Raw genomic sequence first — 11,612 nt, 5'->3', positions numbered from 1 at the left:
CACCACGATGAATATATAACTTCTTTTAATCAATTGAATAGAAGTAAAAGGTGTAAAACTATTCTGCATTGATTGCAATTCTCAAACTACTATCTAATATAAAAGTAAAACAATCATTTTAGTATTACATTGTTCCAATCCAGTTCCAAAAGGGTCACAAGATACATCAGCTTAGCATACATATTCATGGAAGGCAATTAGCTTCTACCCATTTATATCGTAGGTAGTTGCACTTCTTCATCGCTTAATTGCATGAGAGTCCTGCTCTTTAACCTTTCCACAGAGGCCACAATGGAGGTCTGGCAATCATTGAAACAAGCAATAAATTATTTAAATCAAAAGTTCAGTGTTCATAAGAGCATGCCCTACAATAGTCTTGTAACAAGGTTAGAATAGTTCTAAATAATAACTGTAAATAATGAGTTTTTTAAAGAATTACTGACCATTAAGAATTCGGTGAAACTTGTGTACTTTGTCTTGCTCACAGGATCGTTGGGAAGCAAAAGTGGGAGATTGTTACGATCTTGAATACGGATATTATGAGCACTCAGTATTTGAGAAGTGATTCCAGTTTCACCGGGCTACCATTAAGTATTGTACTGAATAAGATACTGTAAATTTGTCCAAAATCTTGGTTATCCACACAAGTGCAATATCTGACTTACCATCCTACAATATTGTATATCTGAGTGAATAACTGGGGATGATACAAAATTTGATTCACTGAATGACTGTTATCACGAGTTGCACATTACATTAGTTGCAAAGTCATGCTAACATTGTGTATAACAGCAAACTAACTAATTTGTAAAAATTAAATACACATTGTGTCCAAAATTTAAGATGTTAGGTCGTACGAAAATTATGATGCAAATGTGTACATAATATATAACAACGTGTTCAACTGAATTAACAATATGTAAACAAAAATCAACCGAAAGTAATCTAAACAAAAATCAAAATTCAGTACATACGTGACCATAAATGAATACATTGTAAAGTTATACTACAAACTTATGGACTACTATGAATATAACACATAGCCAATGCATTAGATTGAAGTAACTATGCAATAGGTTTCAAATGATATGGTTTGTAGTGTACAAGATAAAATACACCATGTACCAGAATAATAACACGATGTTAAAACTAAACAACGGGTGATAAATAATTGTAATTTGTATGATTGAAAAAATAAATGTGAGCAAATAAATTAATAATGTGTAAAAAATTTTATCCAAATGTGTAATCATGTGTCCAAATGAAATTATTCATATTTCAAAACAAAGTAACCAGTGGTACATGATATCAATCAATGCGTACAACATATATATCAGTTTGTACACATAAAACAACAACATGTAAATGTTATTAAATGAAGAGATCTCCGTACTGTGTACCAACTAATATACACCGTGTACCAGAATAATAACACGATGTCAAAACTAAACAACGGGTGATAAATAATTGTAACTTGTACGATTGAAAAAATAAATGTGAGCAAATAAATTAATAATGTGTAAAAAATTTTATCCAAATGTGTAATCATGTGTCCAAATGGAATTATTCATATTTCAAAACAAAATAACTAGTGGTAGATTGTATCAATCAATGCGTACAACATATATATCAGTTTGTACACATAAAACAACAACATGTAAATGTTATTAAATGAAGAGATCTCCGTACTGTGTACCAACTAATATACACCGTGTACCAGAAAAATAACACGATGTCAAAACTAAACAACGGGTGATAAATAATTGTAACTTGTACGATTGAAAAAATAAATGTGAGCAAATAAATTAATAATCTGTAAAAAATTTTATCCAAATGTGTAATCATGTGTCCAAATGCAATAACGATATTTCAAAACAAAATAACCAGTGGTACATGGTATCAATCAATGCGTACAACATATATATCAGTTTGTACACATAAAACAACAACATATAAATGTTATTAAATTAAGAGATTGCCGTAATGTGTACCAACTAATATGTACAAAATATGATATTACTGTGTCAAAAATAAATAACATGTGATGAACATCCTATCACTAATATGTACACCTTAATAACCAATGAGTTTGTTTGGATAAGAATTTATTTGGATGATTTATTTGATCCAGTTACAGTAGCACTTTTTGTGATGTGATGTATGTGAGATAAAAAGGTGATTGGGAATTGTGTGTATGATGCAAGCAAAACAAAATCTGAAATTTTTATTCCAAATTTTTGTTGTCCAAACAAACCAAATGTGTACAAGTTAAACATTAATTTGTAACACTTAAATAACTAACAGTGAACTATAATGCACATTATGTAAAGTATAAAAATAACTACTTACTGGCACAGAATTATTCGATGACAAACATTTGCTTGATGCTTGGCTTTGGATAGGTTGATAGGATTCTGATGACTAACAAGAGAAGAATATACAATAACTCAGTCGGCTTATAATAGTAGAGTCAATTGAAATGATATAGTTATGTAAGTCCAAAAATAAGATTCGGTACTAACCATCTCAGGAGTGCTTGCCTCAGACAATCTAGAGTTCTTCTTTTGCCTATGAAACCTGTCCACCCAACTACGCAATACTTTCTTAGTTTTTCTGCCACTTCGTTTCTTCAAACCAGTTGGAGTCACAAAGTGACCAGCTGCATTCTGTACCTGTATTTCCTTACATAGATCCATTGATGCACTATACATTTCAAACAAATATTATAACCAATTTGTGTATAATATCAGTATTTACATACTTTACAATCATATGTACACACTTTATAACAATGTGTACACCCTTTATATCAACTTGTAACATAACAACTACATGTATGCCTCATACACTTTTACATAGCGTAAGGTTTGACAGAATTCTCAAAATCTATACATTGTCATCTATACCGTTTGTGTAGTTATTTAAGTTGGTCACATTGTTAAATTATTTTTACGCTTATGTTATTTTATTTGTACACATCCTCATTTATATTTTGAAATTCTATACGGGATTTTTATTGTACAAGTTAAAGTTAACCATTCTCTTTAAAAGGAAAATGATATACTTCTTATAATTTTTAAATCATGCTTCACTAAATAACACATTTATTACAATCATGTCGCGCTCCACTTTTTGATTGTGCGAAAGTAGTGTGTAGGATATGTATGTGAACGTGTGTGAAAGTGAAAAATAAAAGGCCGTGGGATTGTGAAATGCGACGGTTTGGCCAAACAAAGTTCAAAAAAAAGGGTTTTAGATAGAAAAGGAGTCGCCACTTGGTATAGAGTTAGGGTGTATCAAGTCACCCAAAAAGTGATTTTTGGAAAGAAAAGTAAACAAACCCTTTTTAAAGAACTTTTAGGTCTACGTAACCAAAAAAAGGGATCGGGGGTCACATTTGATAAGGGATAAGGCAAAGGCAATGCCTAAGGCACTCCCTTGCCCTAGCCAAAGCTAGTTGCGTGACTTAGCCCTACTTTTCCTAATTCTTTTACCCAAAATATGCATTGCATGTTGGATGTGACTAATGAATATGAAAAAAAAATGCAATCCTAAATCTAAAATGTCTCTTATGAGGTTTTTTGGTCCCAACCACATGAGTTGTGGTGGCCAGTAAGGAAAGCCCTCATGGAGGTCATGGTTAATGCAAATGAGGACTCAAGTATGAGTGTAAGTGTGCAAATGTAAGAAAAGTGCAAGTGTGCCAATTGAGAAAATAAAGGTGTTTGTGTGCAGATGGATGAAAATATGATAGTAGATACATATAAGTGCAATTGGGTGCAATTTGTGAGGTAGAAAATAAATGATAAAAGAAGAAAAATATGCAAACATGGCATGTGGATTGAGAAAAATATAAGTAATGAGAAAATGTGGATAAAAAAGGTGAGGAAGTGATATGATAAAAATGAGAGTGTATGAACCTAGAGGAATGCATCAAGTCGGGTATGGGAATGACTCCTAACTTTACGACTTTAATTTTCCCTTTGATTAGAAGGAAGAACTAGCGTGCTAAGGCTATTTGTAGCCACACTCGCTCGTTTCCCTTACGTAAAGGGGACTTTCAGGCAAATGTACCCTATAACTAGCATGAGGATGCAAAAACCTAAAATGAAGGGGAAAGGATTGGAGGATCATGCCAAATGCTAGAAAACTAAGAAAAATGTATGAAATGTAGTGAAACATGCAAGTATGAACTAGCAAGGGGGGACGGCCTATTGGGTCTAGCATTGGACTAGCCCTTTCTATGAATTCCTACTAGCGTTGGACTAGTGGAAAACGGGATAATGAGCCACAACTAGCGTTGGACTAGTGTGGTGACGTGCATTCATCCATCACATTCATCTATGACTATAGAAAGCAAGTAGACATGCCAATCACCTATAAACACGTAGCACATAATATTTAGCATGCTCGACTAAATGCAAGAGTCTAATAAAGCAAATTAACACATAGCAACAAAAGCAAGCAAGCAATCAAGCTAATGAACCTATTACATTGCTAACTAAAACAAAAGGGGAAGGGGAAAAATGGACAAAAATGCTCTCCAAGCCCTATCTATTACAAGCCAAGAGGTGTACACATACCCATAAAGAATAACTTAATAAAAGCAAAAGCAAATGAATAAATGAAAGGAATTAAGGAAAGACAAGGAAAGCAAAGTAGACATGCAATTCTCACTTAGCACGTTGGATCATATAGGGGAGACAAAAAAGGGATAAAAGAAGTTATACCTCCCTTGAGTTGGAGCCCTAATGGGGTAAAATTACTCATTTACCCTCCAAAAACAAAGAAAAGTCAAGGCACCAATTTAATTTGAGAAAATTAAAGAAAATATGCAAACACAAGCTTACTTGGTCATAAAGCTCTTAAATTCATGCATTAAGTGCAATTTAAACAAAAGCATGGTAATTACATGAAGCAAACAAGCGATAAGGTTGTAAAATTAAGGCTGCCAAGGACCAAATTGAGGACATTATTCAATTGGTTGGGTTATAGTGAAATGAAGGGAGACTTGGGGGGTCAAAGTGTAAAGTTCAGAATTTATTTCATGCATGCATACGAATGACTTCCTTCATTTCTGGTTGCTGGATTTCAACATGCAAATATGTTCACCATATGCCAGGATTTTACTATCAATCACCAACTAAACTTGTAACTTCATTGTAGGATTGAAACAAGAAAATGGAGCTAATCATCAAAGGTAGAAAGAAAACTAAACAGCAAAAGAAGGAAGAAGATTGCTGCGACTGAAGGCTTCGGCAACTTATGAAGCCTTCAGCACGATTCTGCAGCCTAATTTGCATGTACAACAACTTTGAAATTACTCCCGTCAAACATGACTGAACATCCAAACAAGAAACATGAAAAACTGATGCAAAAATTCTGGACAAGACATTCATGTAAAAAAAAGAAAATGGTTTAGCAACCTGAAATTCATTTTTTTTAGCAAGTATTCAAATATGATTCAAGCATTTCAGCCCCCAAACATGCCAACCTAACCTCCCTTATCCAATTCCTCTTTCCAACATGAGATCAACCAGCAAATTGAGTGACAAAAAAAACCCATTTGGTGGATTGTTGCGAGAAGGCAAAAACAGCAAACATAAGAACCAGTGCAGCTCTTCCTAATGGTAATCAAAATGACTGGCTAACAAGGCTTTCTCCAGCTCTAACAGAATGGAGCATGAACAACAGTGCCTTATCTATCTTTACCCACAAAAAATTCAGATACAATGCATGCAAAACTGGAAGTGTTTCTGCAACTTTTGTTGCCATAACTTTCATATCAAACGCAAGTGACAAAGTCTCAACAAACAACAATCTTTTGAACCCAAAACAAAACTTCACGCATCTTATCATCAAAACCCAACTATATACTGTGCATCTCCCAAAGATTTTCTTATCCAGATCATGCACAAAAGAAACCGAAGGACATGGCCTCCTGCAATTTTGTTTCACTTGGCCGAAACATAGCAACCCAAGAAAATTCCAACGAATTTGGTAATTCACAAGTTCAACTGGATATGAAAATGAAATGCAGCAAAGAGTCCCTATTATCTACTTGCAGCGGCCAACCAAACATGAATAAATTAAAAACAAACAAAATGCCAGAAAAGGAACCCACAACCAAACAAAGGCAGCCAGATTCAACGTAATAAAAGAAAATGAGAGTGTCATGCCCAAGATTTCATTTTTCTGGGAAAATTTTGACCGGACATTTCTAGTCTAAACAGGTGAAGTGGTATGGGGCAAAAATCTGGGCTAAAAATCTAAAGAAGAAACGGCAAAACATGATAAAAAAAATCATGAAGCCAAATCAGCAACAAAGATGGCCCCAGGTTCACGTTCCACAGATTTGGATTCTGATGAAAAATTTTGCCAAAGAGACCAGGGAAGAAACTATGATTACCTCAGAACCCTGGTGGAATAAAATGATCGTGGAAATCAGGTCACACTGATTCAAGAATCGCAGTCGAGGACTTCCGTCGCAGAACTTTCAGCAGTGGAGAACCAGCAACTTGGAACTTCAATTTAGCGGCGTTGGGGATGTTTTCAATCGACAATTGCTGAACGAAAGTTGCTCCCAGACGTCCCAAGAAGGTGTAGGAAGAGAAACCTTTCAGAAATACGGTCTAAAAAGATCAGAAACCAGCCAGGAAGAAACTAATTCGTCAGCCAGATTTGACGAAAAATTCTGCAGCATTCTCCTTCTTCTTTTGCTTGTTTTCTCTCCTTTCCCTCGGTGTTTTCCTTTTCTCTCTCTCAGAGATTGTCTCGATTTCCAGCCGTCATCCCACTCCTTTTTCTTCCACCTTTTTCCTTTTCTTTTTTCTCACCCTAGCCGCCCTCTGCTCCTCTTTCTGTTCTCGGTTTTTTCTTTTTCTTTCTATCCAAAAAAAACCAGTCTTTCTAGCCGTCACCCCCCCTTCCTCTTCTAGATTCTCTCCTTATCCTTTTATATCACCGTGCCTCTCTTTTAGCCCTCATCTGGATGGCCACAAACCAACCCAGCTCAATGCTTCTCCCTTGGCCATCCGATGGCCATTTTACGTGGAACACCTTTTTTTTTTCTGGATAAAATATTAATAATAACAATAATAGAAACAAAACAAAATAAAATGCAATCAAAAAATGTTTGTAACGTAAAATAAAGCCAACTTTCCCCTAAATTAATAATTTTTTTTTAAAATTTTCTTTTTTTCTTGAAAATAGTTAAAATGTATCAAAAAGCAATAATTTCTATTAACACTAAAAAAACTTTTCCTTCAATTTTCAAACTTTTCACTTTTTCCAAAAATAACCCAAAATGCCCTAAAACCATGTTTTTGCCCATTTTCTTTTCTTTTCTCTTTTCTTTTGATTTTCTGGTTTCATCCCCAAAAGATAAAAATAAAAACCCTAGTCTAATAAAATAATGCACAAAAATTTGGTATCTACAAATCAAATTACATATAATATTAGCGTTTTACCTTGGACAGAGTTCACCATGCAGTAAATTTCAGATGGGCCGCTCACAAGTCTCGGCTATGCATTTGTTACTTGATGAATATCTATCTCAGTCATCCACTACTTAAATCGGCGTGTATTGTTGCTGCAGCGGATCTTCACAATTATCTTGTGCAGACGTCAGACAAGATGCCCATTTTGATAGGGTTTATTTAAGAGTTGGAAGAGAAGAAGACAAAAATTTATGTCTTATGTCTATGTTATGCGAAATAATTTGTTGAGAGGAGAAGAACAGAAGGAGCTTGTTGAGAGGAGAAGAACAAAAGGAACTACAGCGACAATGTATTGTGTTCAGAGAAAATCCACTATCGCCATTTTCTTCCCACATCTTTTAAGTTGAAAGAGTTTTAAAGCCCGCCAATCATACCAAAAGTTGATTTTCAAATTTTGATTTTGAATTTTTCATACCCTTAACGGCCAGACCAAACGGAGTTAAAGTTAAGCTTGTATTAAAGCAACAATCCTCTACACTCATCTCCATTTTGTTCGATTTCGTTTTGGCCGTTGATGATGGGCCCACCACATCTTGGCCATGAAAAGTTTATGAGCGGTTGTCAGCCCCTCGTCCCACAAATATATGAGGTGCCCCACAAAGTCGTGATTCTCTCTTTCTGAAATTCCTTGTTTTTGAACTCTAATTTATTCTACCTTAATTTTAAGATGTCCATAGAGGGTGCGAAAAGAATTTCGTCTTGGCTTTCTTGTTTAGAAAATTATTAGCTGCTTTCTTTTATTTTATATTTTTGTTTTTTTGGGCAGTCGATGCAATTATCCATGCTAGACTAAGGGCCGTTTGGAGTTACGATAGTTTATTGAAAAGTACTTTTCTAATAAGATTTTTAATAAAAGTACTTATTAACTGTTTAACTACTTTTAAATATATTGTTTGAAAACATGGTTCAATCAGTACTTATTGTATTGGATATTATGTAATTTAAAAATTTTTAGAAGCGTTTATCTTTTTATTTGATTCATAATATATGATAAAATGATAAAATTTGATGTTTTAATTTTTAAATCACAAAAGTTATTCTAAAAGCATCAAATTTGACATTTTGCTAAAAGTACTTTTAACACCACAAGTTCCACTCCTAATTTTTATGGAATGAGATTCACTAAACACTTTATATGTATTTTTAACACCTAAAAGTACTTTTTTACCAGAAACACTGCAACCCCAAACGGAGCCTAAGAGAAATAGAAATCTCAACTGGAAAAGAACTCCTAATTGGTCCAACGGAGTTTGGCTAACAATTTAAAATCTGAATCACCACAAGTTCCTCCATTCAACCATGGCATTGGATAACATTTTATCATCTACATATACATTACTAATTAGAATTATATTCATAGATGTGCTTCAAAAATTGATGCATCAAACGCTATGAATACAAAATTATTTCTTCAGTTTTTTGATAAAATATCGTAATTTCATCTATTTGCCTAATGGTAAAACTTATTTTAGACGTATACATATATAATAGATCTAAAGAATAGATACTATAGACCTAGAAAATTAATAAAAAAAAAATTACACTGTAACTTCAAAAGTCAACTAAAATACGAGTAGACCAAGAACATTTATGCATGCTTTCAACTCCCAAACCTGCTAATTAAGTGTTTCAAACTCATATTCTATGTTAAGATCTAAGGAAATAGACCTCAAAAAATTTTAAACCTGACAACTTAATCTGAAAAAGTTTTTGTCTAATAAAATAAATAGAAAAACCGAAAAACTCACACTAGGAATTCTTAAGAGACGACAAATGTAATGCTAGAAGAGGAGAAAACTATCACTAGAGAACCTTCGGAGAGATGGTACTCTAACTAGAAAATCCTAAAAGACACTTTATTACATGCACACAAAGCAAAAAGAAAGAAAATCATGGGAGGAAGGGAGACTAATAGGAAGATGTTTTGTTTGCAAGAGAAAGTTAGAGAAGAAGAGGAGAATTTTTTTATATAAAGAATTGTTAAATGTTAGAGAATTGTCAATGGAATGTGAGTTCTGGAGGCAAAAGGCAGCGATTTGGTGGATCAAGGAGGAGGATGCGAACACATCCTTCTTCCACTCAGTGGTCCAATAGAGAAGAAACTCCAACTATGTCGCACGGGTTAAAGATGAAGCTCTGGGCTGGATCCAGGACACGGGTGATATTCAAGCTTCAGCAGTGCGGTTTTTCTCGGCTTTATTCCAATCCAGTGGGTACGTCCCTCCTCCCACTCTGCCCCAAGAGTTGCCTAGAGTTTCGGAGGAAGAGGACGCGGGGTTACGGCATTTACCGGATCTGGAAGAGATCCGAGCAGTGGTGTTCACTATGGATGCAAATAGCGCTCCGGGGCCAGACGGGTTCGGGGCGGGCTTCTATCAACAATGCTGGGAGATCATCAAAGCAGATCTACTTGGGGCAGTGCAGGATTTTTTTAAGGGAGTGCAGCAACCCAGGGGCTTCTCAAGTGCATTACTGGTATTGATCCCAAAGACGGAGGGGGGCCTGCCAGTGGAAGGACTTCAGACCAATTAGCCTTTGTAACACAAGTTCCAAGATCATATCGAAGATTCTGGCAAATCGAGTGGGGAGTCTGCTACCCAAGCTCATTTCGCCGTGGTAGACAGGGTTTGTTCCAGGAAGGGGCATTATGGATAATATCTTGCTGGCTCAGGAGCTAGTGTTGGAGTTAGATAGGAAACTGACCCACCCAAATTTGGTGCTCAAACTTGATATGGAGAAAGCGTATGATAGAGTGGAATGGCCTTTCCTTCTGTTTATGCTTAGGAGCTTTGGATTTTCAGAGGTCACAGTAGATCTCCTCTTCAGAACCCTCTCCAACTCGTGGTTTTCAATTCTGGTCAATGGCCAACCCACTGGCTTTTTCAAGTCTAGCAGGGGAGTGCGACAGGGGGATCCGTTGTCACCTGCGTTCTTTTTGTTTGTAGCGGAGTTCCTTGAGCGGGGCCTCCAGTAGCTTGGACTTAACCATAAGGACAGACGTTTTGTGTCTGCTGGTGCCACGGTGCCCTACCTGGCTTTTGCCGATGACACAATCATCTTCACTCGGTGCTCGGAACCGTCCATGAGTTTCTCCTGCTATATCAAAAACATTCCGGGCAGAAGGTAAATGCGGGGAAGAGCACTCTCCTTATGCCCGCTCACATGTCGGAGGAGCATATTAGGTTGGTGGAGACAACCTTGGGCTTTCATAGACAGTCTTTTCCAATAAAATATCTAGGGGTTCCCCTGGTCCGTGGAAGAATGGGCACCACAGTCTTCGATCCCCTACTAGCGAAGTTACGGGCACGCCTATTCCATTGGAGCTCTAAACTTCTGAGTACGGGGGGCAAGATTGTCCTCATTCGGCACGTGCTCGGCTCGATTCCTTTGTATCTACTTCAGGCAATCTACCCTCCCAAAACCGTGGTGGCAACCCTAGGCAGGATCTGCAACTCCTTTCTCTGGGATTCTAGTGTTGATTCAAAGAGGCTGCACTGGGCGGCGTGGGAGAAGCTATGATTTCCGGTTCAAGAAGGGGGTCTAGGGTTTCGCTCCTTTTTTGATTCGGCAAAGGCCTTCGCCTGTAAGTCATGGTGGCAGTTACGAAAAAATGATTCGATATGGGCTGGCTATATACACAGTAAGTACATTAAGAACTCTCACCCGTCAATCGCTATAGTGGATCACTCCTCGGCATCATGGCGACGTTTGTTAGCAGTTCGAGATTTTACGGAGAGGCGGATTCGCTGGTGCCTAGGGAAGGGACTAGTTGACTTCTGGCACGATACCTGGTGTGGTGATCTACCTCTAGCGCTAGTGGTGGGGGTCGCAAATCCTCCTCATGCCCTGGTGGCAGAGTTCTTCACAGCTCATGGCTGGAATGTTCCTCGGCTTAAGGAGTGGGTGCCCGACTTTGTGGTGCAGTGGATCACTAACATCCGTTTCTTTCCTGAACAGGACGATGCCATGGTTTGGGTACCATCACACAATGGGGATTTCTCTGTGGCCTCTGTGTGGGAGGACATCCGCCAAAGACGTCATACATCGTGGATTGATCGCTATGTCTGGGGACTGATTGTGCCCTTACGGGTGTCTTTTTTTGCATGGCGTCTA

The 11,612-nt window shown here is 36.9% G+C and overlaps 1 protein-coding gene across 6 annotated transcripts; it reads right to left on the bottom strand.

The window, feature by feature from the left end:
* Positions 1-51: 51 nt before the first annotated feature.
* On the bottom strand, positions 52-6,945 carry LOC113708707 (uncharacterized). Of its 6 annotated transcripts, none has more exons than XM_072064873.1 (6): positions 4,731-6,945; positions 2,523-2,703; positions 2,350-2,421; positions 666-731; positions 444-581; positions 52-299 (listed from the first exon to the last, which is right to left on the bottom strand). In XM_072064873.1, exons 2-6 carry the CDS (start codon positions 2,694-2,696, stop codon positions 213-215), a joined length of 537 nt encoding a protein of 178 aa, XP_071920974.1. In that variant the 5' UTR covers positions 2,697-2,703; positions 4,731-6,945; the 3' UTR covers positions 52-212. The 6 variants fall into 6 exon arrangements, 4 of the variants coding, with proteins under 4 accessions (XP_071920974.1, XP_027087089.2, XP_027087088.2 ...); XM_027231288.2 differs by having other exon boundaries at positions 6,410-6,945; XM_027231287.2 differs by having other exon boundaries at positions 2,523-6,945.
* Between the last annotated feature and the right edge of the window lie 4,667 nt (positions 6,946-11,612).

The sequence above is a fragment of the Coffea arabica genome, chromosome 9c (genome assembly GCF_036785885.1).
Source record: "Coffea arabica cultivar ET-39 chromosome 9c, Coffea Arabica ET-39 HiFi, whole genome shotgun sequence".
NCBI lineage: Eukaryota > Viridiplantae > Streptophyta > Magnoliopsida > Gentianales > Rubiaceae > Coffea > Coffea arabica.
This window is presented reverse-complemented; position numbering and strand designations above follow the sequence as displayed.

Excerpts from the sequence above, each read along its gene's own strand:
- LOC113708707 (XM_027231287.2), bottom strand. The coding sequence starts at position 2,711 with ATGTATAGTGCATCAATGGATCTATGTAAGGAAATACAGGTACAGAAT. Across the intron at positions 2,422-2,522 it reads AGGCAAGCACTCCTGAGATG|TCATCAGAATCCTATCAACC; the intron begins GTTAGTACCGAA and ends TTCTCTTGTTAG. Across the intron at positions 732-2,349 it reads CATCGAATAATTCTGTGCCA|TCATTCAGTGAATCAAATTT; the intron begins GTAAGTAGTTAT and ends TCGTGATAACAG.